The 25,562-nt window shown below is 34.8% G+C and overlaps 1 protein-coding gene across 7 annotated transcripts in view; it reads right to left on the reverse strand.

The window, feature by feature from the left end:
- TINAG (tubulointerstitial nephritis antigen) overlaps window positions 1-25,562 on the reverse strand; it is an 84,066-nt gene that overhangs the window by 14,764 nt on the left and 43,740 nt on the right. For all 7 annotated transcript variants that reach the window (XR_012433730.1, XR_012433729.1, XR_012433728.1 and 4 more), the window contains one exon: window positions 22,627-22,750. Coding sequence is in view for 4 of the 7 variants with exons in the window: in XM_045391071.3 (XP_045247006.1) it covers window positions 22,627-22,750 (124 nt within the window). In the remaining 3 variants the exon portion in view is untranslated. The remainder of the gene's footprint in view (window positions 1-22,626; window positions 22,751-25,562) is intronic.

Below are 25,562 nucleotides of genomic sequence, written 5' to 3' on the forward strand. Positions count from 1 at the left end.
TAAGGTAAGCACAGAATCTCTTCTGTATACTACAGCTGTTAATTTCTACTTTTTTTCAACAAATTACTGGTTAGCCCAAAAAAGACACATATTTTGCTTTCAAGAAACTGTCAATCTAATGGGAGTGATATTGAGGAATGAAAAACAAGAATATAAATAAATAGAATTATATAAGTGTCACTTTAAAAAAGAAGCATATATTGAAAATTTCTACAAGTTAACAGATGAAAACATTAACTCTGTGCCAGAGGCAAAGATGACTTTCTTCAGAGTAGAGTAGAAATTTCTTCTTGACACGGGAGTGTAGAATTTACAGCAAAATCAGCAGGTGCAGTCATAGAACCATGAAAACTTCACCTCTGCCTATTCCAAGAGCAGCACTTGGTCCAGTGTAACTGAAGGAAAGGGATGAGAGTGGTGGGGAATGAAGTTAGGCAGGTGTGGCTCAGGCCTCCAAGAGTATTCGTGGTTACCAGACTTGGCATTTACAAAGTTGGTGATAAAGAGCCATTTGAATATGGAATGTGACATGATCCAGCTCTGGTGTTAGCATAGGATATAGTCTCCAGGGAGAGCAGGCTCTAAGCAAAAGATTAATTTTGCAGTTCAAGTAAGAAATAATGAAATTCTGAATAAGAATATGAGACCCATAAAGTAATGTTGTTTTTTCTTTAAACAATTGTATCCTCAACATCTAGACAATGACTTTCACATAGTTGACCCTAAACAGATATTTGTTGAGCCAGTGAATTGAAGTACCTTGGCAGAGAGAATGAATAAGAGGGAACAAGTTTGAGAGCTACTTAGAAGGTAAAAGTGATGATTTGTTGGCCAATTTATATGGAAAGAAAGGGATGAGAAAGAGTCAAGGTTAGCAACAGCATTTCGAAGTTGAATGAATAGGTACATCAAATGTGCACTACTTGAGGTACACATTTGTACACCTCAAGTAGTAATGTACTTGTACAATTACACATTTGTATAATACTTCATATTATACAGAGATGTGTTTCTGATTATCAGGTTAGTTTATCATTGCCTAAGACAGTGGTTACAGAATTGCTTCACCTTCTTTTGGATTTTCTCTGCTGATATGGCTCTACACATAAACCTTTAAATTAATGGGTTTTCTGTGTTTCTGACAAACAATAAGCCTAAGAACGAAGAAAAACTAATTTCCAAAAGAAATTCTGAAACAATCTTTCACTACAGGAATTCGTCTGTGATGAGAATAATTATTTCCTAATTCACATGGTAAGAATACATTTGCTTAGGGATTGGATTCCTTAAAGCCAGCCTCGCAACCATGTAAGAATCTGGAGTTAGAAGAAAAAGAAAAATCGTTTTATTTATTATGATGGTAGGTATATTACACTGTAGCATAATGACCCAGACCAAAATGTTGCAATATTTGGGAAGATTTGCTATTTCTGGGATCTCTGCATGTACCCAATAGACTAATACTAGGGATTCAAATTCATGTTTTCTGAGCAGACAAACTCTGTAGTAGTGAATATAGATCCAGACAGATTAAAAAAAAAAACAGTTTTAAAACAGTGGACATGTAAAGACATTTTATGCAGAACACCATACTTGGACAGGAAATTTTGGAGCAAAACAAGGAGCAAATATATCATATAACCTGATATGGAACTCCAACCCTTCTTATTAAGGAAATGAAAGTCAGATAGGCTACCAGGATAAAGAAACCACTAGATGGGCTTCAAGTCAATAACAATGATATGACTACACTGGATATAAGATTTAGAGGTAAGACTGCAGATAGAGTCTTAGTTCCCATTACACAAAGATTTGAAAGATAACTGCAGGAAGAATAAGGCAAAGATATGCAGGCTTTTATTTTCTTATAAATGTTCTACCTGAGATACTTAGGAACTTCATTTTTAAGAAAAGCTCATGCTTAGTAAATGAAGTGGTATTGAATATGAGAAAGTGCTAATTAATGCTACATCAAAGATGGATAAAAATAAACTCTATGGGAAAGCAAAATGAAATGTGGGCATTCCCTACCACCCCTTAATTTTCTACTTGAGCCAAATGTTAATCAAGCTAGGGTTCAATATATCTAAGATCAGGTACTTTTATCGATATGTTCTGCCAGGAAGCTACAAATTTTATCACAGATTGAGGAGCAGATGATGGTTCATGAAATAGCATTTTTTGCATGAAAATATTAATATCACACATGATCCTGTGTACCTAATGTTAATTATCTAAACAACACTATACCATGCCTACCATATTCCTTATATCCTGATGTATCAGGAAGCAAAAAGATTACAAGTGTAGTATCACATGTAATTTGACCTATGAAAAGAAGTATGGAGAAAATTGATAAATGTGTATGCCCAGTTCATACTCTGGTCAGAATGTCCTACTGTAGAACTGAGAGAACTGTCCTTCTGCATTTATTATGCTGACAGAATATGCATTAAAACATCTACACATCTACAACAATGTGACATGTGCTGAGCAAAGAGAGAGCAAAGACCAAAATCATATATAATGATCAATGATAATTGACTAGGGTAATATCTTTGTTTGTTTGTTTGTTTGTTTGTTTTTGAGACGGAGTCTGGCTCTGTTGCCCAGGCTGGAGTGCAGTGGCCGGATCTCAGCTCACTGCAAGCTCCGCCTCCCAGGCTTAGGCCATTCTCCTGCCTCAGCCTCCCGAGTAGCTGAGACTACAGGCGCCCGCCACGTCGCCCAGCTAGTTTTTTGTATTTTTTTTTTTTAGTAGAGACAGGGTTTCAACGTGTTAGCCAGGATGGTCTCGATCTCCTGACCTCGTGATCCGCCCATCTCGGCCTCCCAAAGTGCTGGGATTACAGGCTTGAGCCACCGCGCGACTAGGGTAATATCTTATGAAGAGAAACTTTAAGGGAAAACTTTATCCCTTTGATGTTAGGAATAGAAATGGCTTTTTACCTTCTCATAGAATCTTAGTACTGGACGGAGACTCAGAAATTATAGCATATTCTAAGGGTTGGTTGCCCAGCTATGGTTTACAGGCAAAATCTAGCCTGAGATGCCTGTTTTTGTTAATAAAATTTTATGGAATATCCATGATCATTTATTTGCATATTGTCCATGTCAGCTAATGGTAGAGTTGAGTAGCCAACACCACATGGCCCACAAAACCAATCAGACTCTAATTCAATTTATATATTTCATAGATAAAGGGACTGAGGCTCAAGACGTTAAATAACATTTCAAGATTATATGCTTAAGTGGCTGAATTATCACTTGCGTCTTAGAAGCAGATAATAACACAAGCAATAAAAATTAGGACTAGAAAAAGGCAGAAAAGAGTAGAATCATTTCTAGCTGTGGTGAAGAGGAAAGGCATAATAGGCCTTCGGTAATCTGTAGGAGATGCCGGGGGAAATGAATGTATATCTGAGAGAGAAGAGCATCAAATAATGTAAGGAGCCGGCCTTCACGCATTCACAGAGAAATCGTGAAAGTTTTGGAAGAAAGAGGGATTGTAGGCAGCCATAGGAAGATAAAACTAGTGATACTGAACAAGATATATTAATAAATGGAAAAGTGTGGAATTGGACATAGGGGAAACACTTGGGTCATTATAGCAATATTCTAACCAGGGTTTCATTTATCACATCCAAGTTTCATTTGTATCAAAAAATGTAATGAACACAATTGTTACATTCATGGGAATGGAGAAGAGTAATATTTAATGCATTTATCTTAAGGATCAAAATAAATCCAAGTTGTCACTTAATGCCACAGTTAGTACTCATTAATCATGTGCAAAATTTGTTTTTTCTGCAACCGTTTCCTTTTTATCGTAGCACAGACTTGGGCTGACTTTCTCTTTGGTCTTATTGAAGTAATCAGTAATATCCTAGATATTTCTGTGCAGAGAAGACATTGCAAAACATAGCAACATATGCCTTTTAACAAAACTCTTGGTTCATTCATTCATCAGAATTCTCTCTCTCTCTCTCTCTCTCTCTCTCTGTCTCTCTCTCTCTCTCTCTCTCTGTCTCTCTCTCTCTCTCCATATATATATATATAAAACCCACCAAGTGCTCTCTTTTTCATGGGACAACCAATCCATATTTCCGTTGACAGAGAGAAGTCAGGAGCCACTTTACTCTTAACCCCGATGTCCTCTCCCTCCACCCCCACATCTCTGGAAATTCACAAACATACACTTTCTGAATCGCTATGTGAATTCTATTGTATTTGATAATTTGAGAGCAACACCTATGACAGAAGTATTAGATTATAAAATAAAATCAACCAAAAAGTATTTATTAAGCTAACTTTGGAAGGTAGCACTGTACCAGGGCCTAATAACATTTTATTTCACAGGCATCCCAAAACCTGAAGTCTATAGACATTAAAACTAGTTGAGGCCAGGCGCAGTGGCTCACGCCTGTAATCCCAGTACTTTGGGAGGCCGAGGTAGGCGGATCACCTGAGGTCAGGAGTTCGAGACCAGCCTAGCCAACATGGTGAAACCCCATCTCTACTAAAAATACAAAAATTAGCCAGACATGGTGGCAGGTGTCTGTAATCCCAGCTACTTAGGAGGCTGAGGTAGGAGAATCATTTTAACCCAGGAGGCGGAGGTTGCAGTGAACCCAGATCATGCCATTGTACTCCAATCTCGGCAACAAAAGCAAAACTGCGTCTCAAAAAAAAAAAAAAAAAAAAAAAAAAAAAAAAAAAAAAAAAAAACAAACAAACAAAAACAAAAAAAAACACCAGTTGAAAGCCATTTTATAAACCTGCTAAAGCATAATCTCAAACTTTGTATAATCCATTGCTCCCAGATCTCTATAAATTTAAGGAACTGCCTATAATTCCCTTCCTTAATTGAACAATTGTTCAGGTACCACATCTGTCTTTGATATTTCTCAACTAAAAAAGTTTTGTTTTCTACCACAGTGATTTAATGCAATCCAGTAGAAGTTAAGTGTAAATGACCCAATTCCTACCACTTATGTGGCTTTCTTAGAACAAGTAGAATCACATTATCTAAGATCATAAAAAATTTTATCGCATTTACCAAAGAAATGGTTTCTTCCTGTCATTACATTTCTCTTTTCCTTACTGTCTTTATTCATCTACCTGTGAAATCAAGGTAAGGTAGGTCAAAAATTAAATAAATAAATAATACATTTTAAAAATAAATGTAAAATTGTATCACATCATAGATAAGTACTCATTAATATCATAATTAGAATCAATCTAAATTCTATTTTTTATCTGAAAATACATTCAGAGTAATAAAAAAGTTAAAGAATGTTTGAATTTTAAAAATTACAGAAAGTATAAAGTGAGCATAAGGGGGCAGACATACTGTTTCATTTAATCCTCACAATAAGACAGACGGAAACTTATTATCCCAGTGCAACAGATGAGAAAACCGTGATGCAGAGAGTTCATACGACCTGCCTGAGATCACCCAGCGAGGACAGAACTATCACTGGAACCTAAGCTTGACCCCAGTATCCTCGTTCTTTATGCTATAAGGCGTTCCTTCACAATCAAGACTAGTCCTACACTTGACCTCAAGTCAAAAGAGTCTCTCTCTCTGTCTCTCTCTCTCTCTCTCTTTCTCTCTCTCTCTGATACACACACACACACACACACACACACACACACACACAGGTTTTGTAAGTGACATTTTTTTGGAATGTAAAGATAGCTTTCTAAGAATTCTTTTAAAAACAACACTCCTACAATGTATTTGCCTGAATAAAAGGAAAGCTCTTTCTTCTTACTGTTGTTTTTTGCCTTGTCTTGCTTTGTTTTGTAATAAGTCAGTTCATAGCAATAGCACTTACACAGTGGAACAGACCTGATCAGTGTTTGAGATGATGAATCAATGAAGGACCAGTGTCAAACAAGACAAAACAAATGGAGCACAAACTGTTCTGTCAAGTTGATTCAGTACTGACAGACAAGGCAACATGATTCAATCAGCACTGAAAACAGAAAAAAAATAAAGCCCATCTATCAGTTTCAACATCCCCAGGGCCCTCTGCACCTCTGCTCTTCTGACAGTGAATTCAGCTCAAAAGATCCCAACAGTCCTGTGGGACCTCTCAGTGGCTTCCTTGAGTGACTGATTGATGGCTGCAACAAATCCGAGGGTCATAATTTACTTTATTTTATTTATCAAGGCTCTCCATGTTATTCATCTCCATATCTCCAGAACTAACAGGATGCCTGGTACACAACCATCACTCAGTAAATTTGTTAAAAGTTTGAATTAAGAATAAATTTGAGAGTATAAAAATAAATGAAATAATTTCTATTTCATATTATATATTTCATAATTTATAATTAATATTAGTTGCATTTTTTTCACTTTGTAGTAAGGTTCAAATATTTTTGGAAGTCATTCAACATAACAGCCAAAGGATTTTCTTAGCCTTCATATAACTTTTGCTTTTCACCACTTTTAGTACATGCACAATATAGAAATGTATTAATGCCAAGTAAACCCACATAACAGAAATCATATTTGTCAGGACTTAAGATGGGCATAAAATAATATTGTAATGAAACTTGTGCATGCAATTGTAACAGCAGACATGAATTCAAAGATTCAGCAAGAAGAACCAACTGTCATTTATTATTTTCTCTTTCTTCAGACTTCAATGGGCATTTTTTCAGTCCTGGTTTTATTTGACATCTCAGCAACATTCCACACTACAGGTCATTCCTGCCTTCTTAGGACTCTCTTTCCCCTAGGTCTGTGTGACATCAAATTCTCCTTCTTTTCCTCTTCCCTGTTTGGCCATTTTATTTCCATTTTCTGATAATCTTCAGTAATTTAAAAACTTCTGGAGGTAATTATAAGGTAATTGTCATTGAAAAAATTCTGATTAAACTATCTGGCCCTAAAGCTATATGGGGTAGTATTATTTTATTTCCTCAATGGTTTACCCTATAATCATTTACTTAATCTAATTTTCAACTCAGATTAAATTTATGTGCTTCCAGAAAATTAAATCATAAGGATTGGTGAGTTGGTTTTAATAATATCATGATGGCAATAATTATAATGATGATATTTATATAGTAATAGTTGTTGCTAACTCTGTGTATAGTGCTTCAATTATTTAACACTGTTCTGACTGCTTTCCATACACTAACTCAACACCATACTCCTACTCCTAATACAGCCAAAAATATTTCTAAAGATAAAATTTGTAATTTTAAAGTGTACTTTAATAGCAAGATTCTAATGTTTTAGCTCAAAAATCCTGGATTACGTTTTTAAGTTTTAAAATTTATTTATATAGTATACTTATAGAGATTATCATATATATGTGTGTTCCTACATTCTAAAAGTTCCAGACAATTTAGTGAGCATGAAACAAGCTTCTGGATTTCTTTTGAGTTGTTTTAATGTGTATAATAGTGTATTTCTTTCCATATCGATAGACCAAAGTTCTTTTCCTTTCTAAATTTTACTAATTTTCTCTATCACTGAATGTCATCTTTTTGCAAGGAAAAGGTGATTTTCTAAAAATTATATAAGAGTTACTGCATATGGGAAGGTGAGTAAGCTCATGAGGAGCAAGCATATTAAGTGACTTACTTTCAAACACCAGCCTTACAGCTCATGTTTCAAATTTGTCTTACAAACATTACATATTGAAATAGCTCTTGAATTCTGGGGCTATCTTGCAAGTCGTAAGAACCAGAAATGTTCAATTCAAAAATGTCAAATATCTACTTTACTTTTGTGATCAGAAAACAGTGAACATTATTTAAAAATATATCTGAATATATTTCATATATTGTATATCATATATCTACATGTAGGCTTCAAATGTGTAATAAAAAATGTACAAGCCTTCAAAATTCCTATTTAAGAATCCTTGAAAATTAGCATTTATCTGAAGAAAACAAAATGCAGGGTACTTAATAGTAGTTTTTGAAAAGTAAAACTCTTTATAAATTAAAAATGTATATTCAATTTAAGTTGTTCTGAGATTTTTGTTTTGTTTTTTAATCTCACTTGGAAAAATAAACAAGAAAATCACTACATAAATTTGAAAAAAATGAGAGCAACGAAGCAATGCATACAATACGTGATAGTAAAACTAAGATGTTGAATTATAATAGTGAGTATTTTGAACAAGATACCCCAGAATCAAACCCTAATACATTTATGTAAGAATTTAATAAGCAATAAAATGCATTAAAAGAGTGAGGAAGAGGTACATTATTAATTATGCTGTATTGAAAGCTTTTAGTTCAGAGTTTGAAGAAAAAAAAATTAGGGCTTCACCACACATCATATGCCCAAGTATCTTTCAGGCATACTTTTGATATAATTACATAATAATTTAATAATGTATAATAATATAATAATTTAATAACTATATTTAATATTTTGATTATTTGATTATTATTACTTAATAATTACTTTAATATATAACTTATAGTTATATAATATGTTATATATAATACATTATAATATATGTTATATATTATAACACATATGTGATGTAATATTTAGTATAATATATAACTTTTAAAAATCTAGAATAAAAGTTAAAATATTATACAGGTCAAAACCATCAGAAATAAAATTACAAAACTGAACAATAATGGAGTTTAGTCAATATTCTAAAGAGATATTTCTTCTCTGTGGACTCAATGTATGTGTCCCCTCAAAATTCATATTTCATATGTTGAAATCTTAACTCCCAATGCAATGGTATTAGGAGGTGGGACCTTCGGGAGTGATTATTTGATGAAGGTAGAATTCTCATGAATAGGATTAGCCCCTAAAAAGGACACCACAGAGAGCTCCCCTGGTCCTTTTGCCATGTGAGGACATAGCAGGACAGTCATCTATGAACAAGAAAGCAGGCCCTTCATCAAACACCAAATATGCTGGTACGACAATCTTAGACTTTTCATCCTCCAACACTGTGAGAAACGAATGTTGTGTAGGTCACACAGTGTGTGATATTTTTGTTACAGCAGTCTGAAGGAACTAAGACAGCTTCCGATGCATAATGAGTTCATACACAAGTTTTTAAAACTAGCACTCTACTAGAAAAATTAACAAAGAACAACAATAAAGAGTTCACAGTAGAGAATGTTCAAATGAATAATTAACGTGTTCGCCTTGAATTCTGGGCCATTTTCTACTCCAGTTTTCACTTGTACCATCTCTACAGCACCAGCACACGCTCAGGTAGAGTTCTTCTCTTTGCTTCTATATACCTTTATGCCATTCATTTCTAAACCAATGAATTTACAATATTACATGTCTATGTAGCTGTCCCCACTATTAGATGATGTGCACTTCAAGGTCAGGCAAATTTATGTATGTGTTTCCTGGAGCTCATCTCTGCCAAAGTGCATCAGGAAAATATTCCTTTTACTTTTTAAATATTATTCAGCTTCCGCTACTTGTCTTGCGGTTTACTGAAATCCTCTTTCTTTTCTTTGGTCACAGTTTCTGGACTCAAATTTATCTCAAAGTGGAATGACTCAGAACTAGGATGCTGAACTGAACTGCTTGCAAATGTGAAAGAAATATTGTTCTGTTTATCGGGAACATCATTTCACAGGATATGGGGAAAAGAGATGTCACATGAACACATCTTAGAATTTACACTGTAAACCAAACAATGTTGCTGCAAAGGCATGTAAGTTAATATAGAAATAATGGAAGAATGTGAAGAAAACTCAGAGACAGTGAAGAAAGCCAGGATAGGCTCCAAGATCAGTAAGTAGTCATCATTAAGTAGAAGAATATCCCCCTGTCTTGGCTACCTCTTAGTATCATTTTTTATTGGATTCCTCCTTGCTCTACACTTACCCGTAAGTTCCTTCAGATTCCTTTCATATGTCATATTCTATCTCACTGTGAGATTAGGCATTTCCTGCTCATATTTCCTGGAGCAGGCTTCTGTTTTCATATACCATTTATACTTTCTATTTGCCCTACTACATTCCACAGTAGGTGTCACTTTTTCCTGGCAACCGTTCCTGGTCCCCAGATTTGGAATTATGTGCCTTCTTAGATAATGCACGTCTTCACTACTCAATGTATGTTCCTATCCTATCTCCATCTACACACTTAAGACATTGGACATTGGCACTTGCTTCTCTCTCTCTCTCTCTCTCTCTCTCTCTTTCTCTCTCTCTCTCTCTCTCTCTCTCTCTCTCTGTCCTTCTTCTCTCTCTCTTTCCACGCTGAGGACAGAGGCACTATTCTATTGATGTTTGTATTCTTAAAGCCTACCATGGTACTTGACATATTATGTGTTTTTAAAGAGTTTCTTGTTGAAGAAGAAAAAAGCAAAAATGTTTTAATCTATATATTAAACACATAGTTCAAAGCAAGTAAGAATAGAATTTTAGATATTAAAAAAGCTGCATTTGATTTTATTGTAAAGAATTTTCTAGTAAAAGAGGGAATACAGCAATTACTTGAGAAAACCTCAGAGGTGACCAGATTTTGAGGAATCTTGACACTGGATTGTACATACACACACACGTATGCATACATGTACGCGTATAAATACACTATTCTACACTATTCATAGACCATTAATTTTGAAGTCAGATAACCTAAAGAGTTGTCTTAACATTCTCAGTCTTTTATTTCTGGCAAAATGAAATAATTCCCATCTCATAAGGGTTTTAAAAGTATGAGGGTTGTATTTCGTGACAGTTCTACTACATTTGTTTAGTGATATTTCTACTACAGTGATTATGGATATAGTTGGTATCAAAAGCATGTATTACTTTATTCATAATTTTGAGACAAGGTCTCTATGTTGCCCAGTCTGCTCTTGAACTCCTAGGCTCAAACAAGATTTTTGCCTCAACTTCCTAAGTAGCTGGTACTACAGACACACACCATTGCACCTGGCTGTTCAAGCTTATAAAGCAGGGATTCTCTAAATTTCTCAGTGAAGACTCTCTAAAGACAGAACATATAATCTCAGAGACCCTGAGAGAGATAGACCAAGGTAACTCTCTACAAACTCAAAATTTGAATCTCTAATGGTTTTTTCCTTTAAAATTTATGCAAATTTGGAATTCTACTCCAAAATACAACTCTATTAAAATGTTCCTATCAAATCTTTTCATTTTCCAGTCACCTTTGCATTTGGGCAGAGCCATTGAATGAGTTCTAGCCAAGGGAATATGAATGGAATTGTGGATTTTTTCTGAGTTAAGGCTTTAAGAATTGCATTTAAGAAGCCTTCCTTATGCTCTTCTTCATTGTCCCTATGCTGGATAAGATCACAACATGTGACTCTCACAGATGATAGATCAAGAAAATGGAAAGAGCTTCAAAGCCCTGAAACCATATAACAAAGAGTCACCCAACAGCTAAAATCACCCATCTTAAACTATTATGTGAACAAGAAATAAACTTCTATTCATATGTTTGAATTATCAAATATTTTGAGTCTATTTATGGTAGCGGCTACTGTTATTCAAACCAGTGCACCCCATCAAAAAAGAAAAGTGCAAGGAAGAGAGAAGTCTTTTGCAATCGAAAGACATTCTAACACCTGAATTAAATGTTTTTGCAAAGTCTATACTAATTATCGCACATTTATTTGCATTTGCTAAATAAGCATAGTAGAAATGTTCATTCAACTGTCTTAGACTTCCCCATGCATTAAGAACCTCTAATTAAAACATCTGCTCCGAATTGATCAATTTGCCAGGAGTTAAACATAACATAGCATGAAAATTCAGACTTAGCATTCACTTGTTATTCAAAAAGACAGAGGAAAAAGAAAAGATAAATGGGGAAAAACAAGTGGTGGCCCCAATAAAACTATGTCAAATAATTTGTAATTGCCCCAAATAATAATTTATGATCTTGGATTTCTTAAAATTTATTTGCATGGAAAATATGGTAAAATACATTAAAATTCAATACTAAAGCATTATTTTATGCTCTCCTAAAAGGCAAATATATTCAGCCGAAGCTACATAGGCAGATGACAGGTAGATAGATAGATAAATAGATAGATAGATAGATAGATAGATAGATAGATAGATAGACAGACAGATAGATAGATATCAATGGTTTATGACTACAAAGTATGGCAATGTATTGAAGCACCTAATGTAGAAAATCATGGCTTTTAACCACTTTATAAAACTGTATTCTTAACCTGTAAAGTATTATTTCCTTATTATTACATAATTACTTTTTTTCTCATAATGATTTAAAAAATCTAATAAATAAAAAAGAAACTAAAGAATCCTGAAGTGATTGAGATCAAAATTATCATGACAAATGATTATGTGAACAAAAAATAAACTTCTATTAGTATATTTGAATTATTAAATGTTTTGAATCTATTTTGGTTCAATCATTTTTCTATCATCTCCAAATTCCTCAATTCTCTCCTTTTATCAGTCTTATGTCATTTGTCACTCTTTCTGTCATTTTAGTAACATAACAATATTTGAGTTGATGTGTTATGCATATCCTAAACTCTTTTTTTTTTTTCTGACTCTTTATTGCACCCATTTGGAAAATCATTAGTCTTGGATGAACTCATTTTCCCATTTCTCTTTGCATACAGCTGAGCAGTTGACCACAACTGCAGAAAGCACACACAAGAGAGCAGAATGGTACCATTACTAATGCCTAATGATCTCTTTGGGTTCCCCTGGTCATCTTCCCCTCCTAAACACCTAGATGACCACCGCAAACCATCTAATTTTCCTCACATTTCTAAATATACATTCCTCTCCTCTCACAACATCTTTTTTCTACAGATAACCTAAACTTCTAGTTCCTAAAGATGAAAGAGGCAGTCCAACAGAAATTTTTCTAAACTCACCACTACTCTAAACACCAAAATATAGCCAACTAACCTTATTTTCTCTCCACGTATAATAGAGTTACCACTTGGTCCCCTCTCTAAGACCAACCTCTATGCATGCTCTTTAAATCCCAACCCTTCCAGGCTTCTAGCTTTCTAAGAAACCCTACACTAGCAACTCTCTCCTACTTTTTTCTTTTTAAACCTCACTGGCCTCTCCCACTCTGTCTCTGTAAACTCATATTTTTTTCTAGTCAGTAAATAAATATTGAATTTTCCCATGGCTTAGTCTCAATCAGTCTGTCTTTCTTCTTTTTCTGGGTAGCCCTATCTATGCTCAACTTTTCTCTCTCCTGTGAGATCAGCAAATCTGCTTGTCTTCTCTGATATCCATTGACACTTTTATGTTTCAAAAACATCTCGAAACTATGAAGTCCTACAGTAGACTTTTTATCCATCTCATTGTATGTCACCATTCCCCATCAAGTCACAATTCTAAAGGTGGATCACTCTTGACTTCTCCCTCCCCATGCCCCATTACAAACTCACATCATGTCTTACAGCTTTTCTCCCTAAATATGTCTTTATCCATTCATGTCTCCCAGCTCTTCAACCATCTTACCCAAGCCCAAACTCTTATCTTTTACTTGCAATACTGAAATCTGCCACTATATCACACTCTACACACTCAGAGCAATCTAAATAATGCAAACAAGGATTGTGCCACTTTTCTACTTAAAAAACTTCAATTATTTTCCTTTGCTCTTTGTATCTTTAACCACATACTTAACATCCTTGACAAAAATCTGTGATATGGTCTACAAGTCCTGCCTTTTGAGATTCAGCAAATACAATCGTCCTTGTGTCCACACAGTGTTGTGTAGTCTTCTATGCAAAGGGACTTCCCACAAGTTGCCCCCTTTGCATGTTTCTATACAATCCATAAATCTCAGCACAGACTACTTCCTCAGTGACATTTCTCAGATCTTCAAAATTGGGCCAAATCTATCATATGTCCTCTTACCACTTTCTACCCTGCCTTTATAAAATAAAATTGCAAAAATTCACTCACAACTTCAGGCTCTACTTCAATTTCTAGTTCTTTCTCTATTTCCACCACATCTGCAGTTTTTTTCTCCACTGAAGTCTTGGAATCCACCCACAGTAATCCCTGAGGATTAGAATCAACTTCTTCCAAACTCCTGCGAATGTTGATATGTTGAACTTCCATGAATCACAAGTTTTCTTAATGGCATCTAGAATACAGAACACCTTCCAGAAGTTTTCAATTGACTTTGCCAAGATCCATCAGAGAAATAATTATCTATGGCAGGTATAGCCTTATGAAATGCATTTTTGAGTAATAACACTTGACAGTAGAAATTACTTCTTGTTTCATGGGCTGCAGAATGGGTATTGTGTTAGCACACATGAAGACAACATTAATCTCCTTGTACATCTCCATCAGGGCTCTTAGGTGATAGGGTGCATTTTCAATGACAAGTAATATTTTAAAAGGAATCTTTTTCTTTTTGAGTAGCAGATCTCAACAGTGGGCTTACAATATTCAATGAACCACGTTATAAACAAATTTGCTGTCATCCAGGTTTTATTGTTCCACTTCTAGAATGCATGCAGAGTTGATTTAGCATAACTCTTAAGGGCCCTAGGGTTTTTGGAATGGTAAATAAGTGTTGGCTTCAACTTTAAGTCACCAGCTGCCTTAGACCCTAAAAAGAGAGTCAGCCTGTCCTTTGAAACTTTTATGCCAAGCATTGATGTCTCATCTTTAGCTATAGAAGTCCTGGATGGAATCTTCTTCCAATAGAAGACTGTTTCACCCACATTGAAAGTGTGTTATTTAGTGTAGCCACCTTCATCAATTATCTTAGTTAGATATTCTGGATAACTTGCTGCAGTTTCTCCATCAGTACTTGCTGCTTCACTTTGTACTTTTATATTATGAAGATGGCCTCCTTCCTTAAGCCTTATGAACCAATCTCTGCTAACTGCAAGCCTTTCTTCAGAGGCTTACTCATCTTTGTCAGCCTTCACTGAATTAAAGAGACTTAGGGCCTTGCTGTGAATTAGGGTTTGGCTTAAGGACATGTTGTGGTTTGTTTGATTTTCTTTCCAGTCCACTAAAACTTTTTCCATTTCAACAATAAGACTGCTTTGCTTTCTTAATATTTGTATATTTGTTGGATTAGCACTTTTAATTTCCTTCAAGGTTTTTTCCTTTGTATTCATGATTTGGCCAACTTTTTAATGCAAGAGGGCTAACTTTTGGCCAGTCTCCAACAACATGCCTTCCTCACTAAGCTTAATCATTTCTAGCTTTTGATTTAAAGTGAGAGATGTGTGACCACTCTGATATAGTTTGGCTCTGTGTCCCCACCTAAATCTCATGTTGAATTATAATCCCCAGTTTTGAGGAGGGGCCTAGTGGGAGGTAACTGGATCAGGAGTATATCTCCCCCTTACTGTTCTTGTAATAGTGAGTTCTCATGAGATTTGGTTGTTGAAAAAGTGTGTAGCACTTCCCTCTTCTCTCTCTCTTTCTCCTATAGCCATGTTAAGATATGGCTTCTCCTTTGCCCTTTGGCCACGATTGTAAGTTTCCTGAAGCCTCTCCAGTCATACCTCCTGTACAGTCTATGGAACTGTGAGTCAATTAAACCTCTTTTATTTATAAATTACCCATTCTCAGGTAGTTCTTTATAGCAGTATAAGAATGGACTGATACATCTTCCTTTCACTTGAACCCTTAGAGGCCTTTATAGGAGTATTAATTACCATAATTTTAATATTGTTGTGTCTGAGGGAATATATAGGCCTAAGGAAAGGAGAGAGATGGGAGAACGCCCCTTTGATAGAAGAGTTAGAACATACACAATATTTAACAATCAAGTTTGCCATCTTATATGGGTATGGTTTGTGGCACCCCAAAACAATTACTATAACAACACCAAAGATCACCAATCACAGGTCACCATAACACATGTAATAATGAAAAAGTGGGAAATATTGTGAGAATTACCAAAATGTAACACAGAGACTCAAGCAAGCACATACTGTTGGAAAAAAATGGTCCCTTTAGACTTTCTCCATGTAGGGTTGCCACAAACTTTCAATTTGTAAAAAAAAAAAAAAAAAAAAAAACATAGTATCTGTGAAGCACAAGAAACCAAAGCACAGTAAGATGAGGTAGGACTGTATATCTTCAGTAAAATTCTGCTCCACAGGCCGGGCGCGGTGGCTCAAGCCTGTAATCCCAGCACTTTGGGAGGCCGAGACGGGCGGATCACGAGGTCAGGAGATCGAGACCATCCTGGCTAACACGGTGAAACCCCGTCTCTACTAAAAAATACAAAAAAAAAAAAAACTAGCCGGGCGCGGTGGCGGGCGCCTGTAGTCCCAACTACTCGGGAGGCTGAGGCAGGAGAATGGCGTGAACCCGGGAGGCGGAGCTTGCAGTGAGCTGAGATCCGGCCACTGCACTCCAGCCCGGGTGACAGAGCGAGACTCCGTCTCAAAAAAAAAAAAAAAAAAAATTCTGCTCCACAAACAGGAATGACAAGATGAAAAAAGGTCAATGTTTATACTAATTCTTTCCTGTAGTTTTCTAAAAATTTTACTGTTGAATGTATTCATTTAAGTTATTGCACTAATTCCTAAGACTTATAAGCAAAAGTAAATGGCATTAATGCATTACATCCAACTTGAGACTTGGGGATTAAATAAAACTTAAACCTTCAGTGGACAGGGACGCAGGGAAAATTCTAATGGGCATAGAGATGTGGAATAGGACCATAATATGGAGAATACTGGCTGGGATAAAAATCTGAAATACCATACTTTGTTGATTGTAAAACACAATTTTTTGACATTTTAACATCTGTAAAATTGGGATTCATACCATAATCAATGGAGATTCTTAGTTTAATCAGGAATATTTTCCTCTTTTTATTGGTATATAAAATAAGGCCATATTTCAAAATAAATGCTGTTATTTACTCAATTAAATGCATTTATAGCCACAGCATCAAAGATAAGGATGACAGAGTTTTTGAAAAGAGAAGAGAGAGGAGGGAAATAAGGCTATTAGGAGTAAATATATGTGTTACAGGTTTGTTCTACCTCCCACAGTCCTGTGAGTTACATGTATGGGAATATATAGCCTTTATCACCCTATGCTAGAATCAATTGTGAATGTATCTGCCTCACCTGCTAAACTCCTTAAGAGGAGGACTATAAATCAATCCTCCTTGTATTTCCTAGTTCTGGGCACTTGATAGAAGATCAAATTCATTTGTTCAATAAGTTAAATCTAATAGTTTCACCTTCTACAGAAAGTGCAGCAAACAGAATTTGCTGTGATACATTAGTTAGGTAATTCTTAGGGGTATATTAAGTCCTCTGATAAGGAATATTTACTCACTTGAGCTATTTGATGACTCTCTAATTCATTAATGCATTAATTTATTGAATGTAGTAATTACCAAATCAGGAAATCCTAATGGAGAAATGAATTAAAATTTAACTGCTCCAGGGCACCTACCAATGCTCAGGTGACCTAAGATATTTGTAAAATTTAAAAAGTATATATTTTCCAAAACTAATTTGCCTACTAGCAGACTTAGCCTTAATTGTTACATGAGTAAAATAAATTTATAAAGATCCCAATTTTCTAGGAGTTTATAGAAGTGAATTCACTATTGCAACTGACACACCAAATGTGAATATACAATGATAGAGGATTAAATGTAAACACATTTACATGTTGTTCAAACTGAGCATGAGTGAAAATAATATTAGAGAAAAGAAAACATGACCAGTATGACTAAATAGGTGGTAGAAATTATAAATGATCAGTTTTAATAAATCAAGGGAGACTCCAAACAGTGAATGCAATTTTAGTTCTATGAATAATAGAAAAGTATAAATCAATCACTTAGTGTGTGGTAGAAAATTTTTTCTAGATCAAGGTTGCCCTTAGACTGGGCAAAAAATTGATAATGAAACATATATAGGAAGAAGTTTAAAAGGAATTAGACTTTTGAACTTATTGGAAATGGAACTTAGGTAGAGCTGAATTTTCAGTTACAGTGACACTGTTAAGACATTTTATTCCATTTACCTTCCTGAAAAGTCCCTGAACAATTAAGAATGGAAAGGCACAATAAAATAGAATGAATATTAAGACCTTAGTGATTTCTATCTTTAATAAATTCAAACAAATGGCCGTAATTTCAAAACACAACTTTGAAGAATAAGAAAAAAACCTTTTGTTCTGTACCAAAGTTAAGAACGGATGCTGAGACGGCACTCACCACAACCATCCCCCTGCACCACTGGACCTGAATAGGAAAAACTTCCCCTTAGAAGTACATAAAACAGTCCAGAAACACCCCGTAAGATTTTTGTAATGAGGACCATCTGCAAGCTAATGCAATCAGATGTCAATCCCTTCCTGTACTACCCATTGGAGGTCAGCTGAAAAAGAAATCCCGTACTAGAAGTCAATTGGGTTGTCAAAGTCCAGGCCAGTCCTTCAGGGCTGATGGCTAAATGATGCAGCAGGGTGAAGTAAAAAAAAAAAGGCAAAGAGCAGTAGTAAGGGATTTATTATAAGTCCCATGAAACTATCTGAGCTATGAACTAAGGGTAGAACTCCCAGGATAACAGAAAAGTTTGATTTGATGAGCACAGGTTCAACATTTACAAACTTTAATCAAAGCTGAAGAGTGCCTCAGCTCTCTCCTCTAATTTCTCCCTAATCTATTTTTTTTTGACAAATAACTTCTCCATGTAAAGATAAGTAACAGCAAAGGAAAACTAGTGCACAACATAAGGAAAAAACTCATTGATTCATTGAAAAGAGAAAACATTAAGTGCGTTACTGATCAGCAGATCAGTACCGTATTAGGTGGTTTGGCTACATCAGTAAATAATACAGACACCTGCTCTCGTGGAATTTCATTCTAGTAAAGAAGACAGACAATACACAATCAACATGAAAAAACTAACTAAATTTTACATTATGTTAAAAAGTGATAATTGTATAAAATTTTTAAAAATAAAGCAGATAGGGGGATCAGGATTGCTGGAGCAGAGGGCAAGTCACAAATTAAATAGAGCAGCCAGGGAGGACGTATTAAGAAGGTGAGACCTGAGTAGAGACTGGGTGGAGACACAGACACTAAGGAACTGGATAAACAGTAGAAGAGCATTTTAGGTAGAGGAAAAGGCACTGAGGTACATGTTGCTGAAACATTAAATAATCACTAGAGCAGGAAATCAAGGTACAGATGGGTAGGAGTTGAGATCAGAAAGTTAATGGGAATGGGATTCGGCGAGAAGGTGAGTCCTAAGAAAATGCTAGCCCTTATAAGTCATTGTGAGAAATTTGGCTTTTAATCTGATGGAATTGGGAATATATTGTAGGATTCTGAACAAAGAATAACAAGATCTAAGGTTCTAAAAGGAAAACCCTGTTTTCTATGTTGAGACTAGACTGTTAAGGAGCAAAGATAAATGCAGTAAAAGCTGTTAGAAGCTACTTCAGTAATCCAGGTACAAAATAATAGGTAATGGTGGCTTAGGCAAGGGTGATGGTAGTTCAGATAGTGAACAGTGGTTGAGTTCTGGATATAGGTTGAAAGGGCCAAGAGAGGTTGTGACATATTGAAAGTAAGTTGTGAAGTAAAGGAATAAAGGATGACTCCAAGGCTTCCAGCAGAGAATATGGAAGAACAGAGCTGTCATTAATTAAGACAGAAAAGACTGATGCTGTTTAGCAAAAATAAATGGAGAAGATCAGGAGTTCGGTTTTGGAAGTGCTGAATTTGAAGCATTTACCTCCCTAATAAGGTTTCCAGGTGAGGATGTCAAATAGCCCATAGAATGTATTAGTCTGGAGTTCAGGAAAGAGGTCTGAGCTGAGATATAAATTCAGTTGATGTCATCTTTCAGATGGCACTTAAAGCCAGGATGAACTCAGAGAATGATGAGCTCACCAGAAACAGAGTGAGACTAGAAGCAAGAGAATAACCAACACCTGAGACTGCGGCATGTCAACATTAAGAAGTGTAGAAGTACAGGGGAAAAATACAGCAAAGTACACTGCAAAGTTGTGGCCAATTAGAAAAAAATCAGATGAAGAGGATGAGTAGGTCTGGGATCTGATCAATGAATTTAGCAATGTGGATGCCTTTGATAACCTTGAAATAAATATTTTTGTGAAGAGGATGGGGGTAATGAAAACATGATTGGTGCAGTTTAAGAAAGATTGGAAAGAGAACTGAAAGTGATTCCAGGCAAATCTTGCAAGGAGTTTGCTGTAAAGAGTGAACACAAATGGAATGTGAAGGAAGCAGAGTCCAAAAAAGTGTTGAGTTGTTTTTTTTTTTTTAATCTGAGAGATAATAACACTATTTGTATGGTGGTAGAAATAAAAATGATTATAGAGAAGAAAAAGGAAAAATTGCTTCTTCATGTCCTTGAATAGCTAAGAGGGTCTGGAGTCTAAAATAAATGAAGAGAGATTTAGACTACAGTGTATCCTTTGTTGAAGAATCAAAAATATCTCATTTTATGGAATTTTATTAAATTCAAGTAAAGTTAGCCTGAATAGCAATATTTTTAAATGCCATATCCTATATTGTCTTTCTATTTTTGTCAAACTTTTCACTAACAGAGAGAGAAAGAGAAGACTTACCTGACATGTTTTTTACCAAAGATCATTATGATAATAATGATCTTTGAGCATTAATATGACATAATTTGGGATTTTTTTTTTGAGACAGAGTCTCACTCTGTTGCCCAGACTAGAATGCAGATTTAAGCTCATTGCAACCTCCACTTCTAGGGTTCAAGCAATTCTCGTGCCTCAGCCTCCTGAGTAGCTGGGATTACAGTCATCTATCACCATGCCCAGCTAATTTTTGTATTTTTTTATAGAAATGGGGTTTCACCATGTTGGCCAGGCTTGTCTTAAATGCCTGGCCTCAAGCAATCCACTCACCTTGGCCTCCCAAAGTGATGAGATTACAAGCATGAGCCAACACACCTGGCCTGATTTGGTATTTTTTTACTATCTTCTTTTTAAGTTGTTAATTTTAGTAGAGAGTATATCTTCATTTTATTAAAAATGACACATTTTTTAAAAATTAAGGCAAGCACCTTGTTCCATATAACCTTAAAAAGTAGGGTAATAGGAAGCTACCATAGGCTTCTAAAGACAAGTGATGCTGAGTAATTAAAACTATTCAGTTTTATAACCCTATTATAATGGAAAAGTGTTTCTTTCAAACCTAGTGTTTAAAAGAATGTTGAGAAACTGGCATTTTTATATACTGCTAGTGAAAACATTAGCAAAATTTTCCTTTTCAAAAAATTTGAAGTACTGCATTATCTTGTTTTTCTGTAAAATCTTTTTTCTTCCTTCCTTCCCTTCCTTCCTTCCTTCCTTCCTTCCTTCCTGCCTTCCTGCCTTCCTTCCTTCCTTCCTTCCTTCCTTCCTGCCTTCCTGCCTTCCTTCCTTCCTGCCTTCCTTCCTTCCTTCCTTCCTGCCTTCCTTCCTTCCATCCTTCTTTCCTTTCTTCTTTCTTTCTTTGTTTCTCAATAGTTATATATCTAGGAGATTCATTAAAAATACTCCAAGATTTCAACAGAAGTTATTATCTAGGAATGGTGAAAACATTTATAAATACACACACACACACACACACACACGCACGCACATTACACTTTTTCCAATTTGTAGATTCAGTATCCTACATTAACATGAAACATCACATTCTTCGATCCTAAGATACATGTATTTTCACATTCATGAAATCAACATAAGTCACAAAATTATTATTATCTTAGATTCAGAGAAATGTGATACTTTTGTAACTGAAACAACGATTAAGGAGGCATCACACAGGATAGCTTGTCTACATAGCTTAGAACTGAAAGGTGTTTCAAAGATCAGTAAGGAGAAGATAACGATTTGATTGTAGGTGAGGTTGCTTTGTGTAGGCTCAATAAAATTCAGTCATTAAAGACATGTTCAATGGGAATGAAGTTATTTACCATAATATGCAATATGAGAAGACTGAGAGTTTTAGATGGAAAAGAAAACTTTGTAGCATTTCATTTGGATTACAGTGAGACATTACGAGATGTTTTAGTCAGAATAAAATTGAGAAGACACTGGGAAAGTGGTCTCATAACCACACTGTCTTTCAGAGTACAGCCTATTTATAAAATTACTCTTGAAATGCCACCACCAAATTTTGAACTTCTTTCTTGCCATTGCATAGATTAATATATTTTACTTTAAAAACTGATCAATCTAATTTCTACAATTCTCACATAAATATAAAATAACCTTACATTTAATTATAGGTGACCTTACTTCTCTTCCTGCTTAATCTTTGCTATTTGCAATTCTATTCAAAACCATCTCCCCAAGCCATAATACGCCTTGGATTTGCTCTCTTCCCTTGATTATGCCACATGTAGAATTATTTCAATAATATATTTTCCTTGCCCTTAGAACAGATTATTAAGGACATAGTCACAAGAAATGAGAGACAGGAAATGATCATTTTTTCCCAGAATGCTGATAGCCTTTTACTGGACTTTAAAATAATGACTAAACAGTGGCAAGGTTTAGATCGTTTTTCATTTGTATCACAATCTCTCCTACAAAGGGGATTCTAGCATTTAAAACACTGCATATTCTTATTTTCAGTTTCATTTACCAAAAGAATTAAATGAATTTTTTAAATTGCCTTACCCAGTAAGTTTGACTGCATGTGTCTGAAGCTTTCGATATTTTTCTGACTCTTTGTTTGTGCTGGTAACATGCCTGTATATCCCTGTCTTATAATGGAAGAAATCCTCACGGACTTGCATTATGGCTAAAATAAAATCCAACAGAACAAATGGCACAGTATTAAAATACCGTCTTTAAAAACCACCAGAAAATTTCACGGAACAACCAATGGGTAAATTGCAAGGAGCTGAATCTAAGAGGGGGCTGTGCAATTCAGCCTAATTTTCTTTCCTACTTAATTTAATTAGTTGCAGTATTTTTTGTCATCCTATAAAAACAACTTTTAGCTCTTTAGAATATTAAGTACACATTATGCTTTTAAAACACCATCTAGTCTTAATCAATAGATACACTACTACCAAAAAGTAAGCCCTTGCAACAAAAGTACACTATACCTGCTCAGTGACTACTATTTCTCCGTTAACCTTGTGCTTTACCACAAGCCTCTTAAAACCCCAATTAGGCTAGCAGAGCCTAGCAAACTGGGCTTAAAGCAATTGTCGTTAATCCTCATAAGTAAATACAAATATTTCTTTTGTGAGTTGGAATAGAAAAGCAAACTCCTGCCAAAATAAAACTTTGACAGATTTCATCCTCCCAGCTCTGGAGAGATAAGCAATGTTATACACTTTAAAAAGTAGAGCTCATACTTTAGAAAGCTCTCCTTCATTCCCTCACCTAGATTATTTCATCTCTCTATTGTGTGCTGCTTTGTTGAAGGGCTTTGGCAATTCGGGGTGAAGACTTTAAACTTCTCTTGTAGAAGATATGAATTTAAAAAGTTTTAATTGAGATTACATATGTATAGCTTGACAACTGTGTACAATACTTGTCTTAATTTGACAAGCATTTTAAATAAAACAGGAAGTAAGGTAACTAGTGTTTGACAGATCCTTTTAAAAAGCTTATACTCCAAAGTTAAATATAACTTTTCAATGTTCCTGTTTTTGTTTCATTTTTTAATGTTCCATGCCTTTTCTGATGCTGTACAAATAGTCGCAAAAGAGGTTAAAACTTCTTTATCTACTCTAAAACACATTCCTATAGGGTTTTAAGAATTAATGTAACTGTACTCTATGGAGATCTCTGCTTTTGTTCTCTATCCATCACCTATACTTACTTTTAATCCTACAGATTTTAGAAGAATGTACACAAAGTTATTCATTCAGGGTTCTGTTGGCTTTTACGCTCTTTCGTACTGAGACAGGGGAAATGCTGTATGCCAGACCAGGCAATAACAAGCAGGCAATCATGTAACATTTATAGCAAGAAGAGTCAACCAGCATTCTATCCCTTTATAAAAATGTGAAGATATTGTTACTAGCTTTTCTTTTCTGTAGAACCATTGACTCTTCTAGGTCTTATGATTCAACTTTCCTCTAAGCATCATGAATAAAATATACTCATTATTCCTGAAAAACACTGCCAACTAAAGAAAAAGGATGAGAAGCCATCCTAATTACCTGAAAGGTGGCTTCTTTCTGAAGTTTCTGATACCAAACAGGCTTGATAAATTCATGAATATATAACTATGTAAGTTATGATCATGCAATTTTACTTTTGGAAAACTACAGCAAACTCATGATACAGAATTATAACACGGATGAGAGGCTTGGTTGTTGCTCATCTCTTGCTCCTGGCTTAGGCTGGCGGGAAGCAGGTTCTCAAGAAACCTTTGTTAAATGAATGTTGAATAACTTGCATTTTTGTTTTATTGCTTTGAAATATTAAGCCTTTATTTTTGATTCATTCTGTGAAAATTATGAGCATTTCAGTAATAGCCATAAAATAAACCTAAAGTATTTAAATTTTCTCAATTTTAAATAATTACAATTCAAAATTGTTTGACTGATTAAAAAAAGAGGGAGAGAGAGAGGGGAAAAAGGAAAAAAAAAACACTTGAAACAATAATACAATGACTTGAAGATTCTGAAAGGTTAAGTAAATTGCCCAAAGTTATTTAAATAGCAAATGCCAAATTTGGAATATTTTAGCGTAACCTTGACTCTAAATGCCTGTGATCTTTTAAATTTGTCACACAAGCACCACTTAATGGAGCATGCATTGAAATTAGAGATTAATTCCCTCACTCTTCAAATGACCAACAAATTACACAGCTGTAAGGGGGAACAGAAAATTTCTCTTCATTTGTTTCAGGTTTTGGGTAATGTCCCATAATTTTTAAAAATTAAATTTAGGACATGTTTATGTAGGCTGTTGTTTCTCAATAAATGCTAAGTGGTAATAATGATCAATAAAAATTCATCCAACACAATTATGAAATCCATGATTCCTGCCTATATATATTTAACCAATACTAACTAGATCAGTGTTCAGAAAAATTAAAATTGGCAACGGTTCCTTAAGTATGTACCAAATGTTTTACATTTAATTTTGGCCTATTTTTTATTCCACTGCATTGATAATATATTCCAGGCCCTTCAGTATTCACAACCTAAATTTTCATTTTAGGCTTCGTTGGATTGATTCTTCCATGCACTTCAAGCCAATGTTTACACAAGGAATACACTCTGTGAATTTACCCTTATTCAGGCCATTGATGCAAAATAAAAATTCAACAGGCAAGCAGAATAAATTATTACAAGAGATGAGATAAATCAAAGGCAATGTACAAGTAACTATATGATTTCATTATTTACTGTTACTCTAAATAAAACATTTACAAAATTGATCAAAATTGAAAACCTTTTGTAAAATGCAAAATTACACTGGTTTACTCGATTTATTTTGAGTTAATAGAATGAAAATATTAATCCTCAATTTTTTCAATCCACGACCTAATCCACTTAAAATGAAGATAAGAAAACTGTATGTATGATTCTTAAATATAACTGAATAAATAAAGTAAGCTTCATTACAAATTAGTCAGTTGGCAT

This window comes from Macaca fascicularis, chromosome 4, assembly GCF_037993035.2.
Source record: "Macaca fascicularis isolate 582-1 chromosome 4, T2T-MFA8v1.1".
NCBI classification, from domain to species: Eukaryota; Metazoa; Chordata; class Mammalia; order Primates; family Cercopithecidae; genus Macaca; species Macaca fascicularis.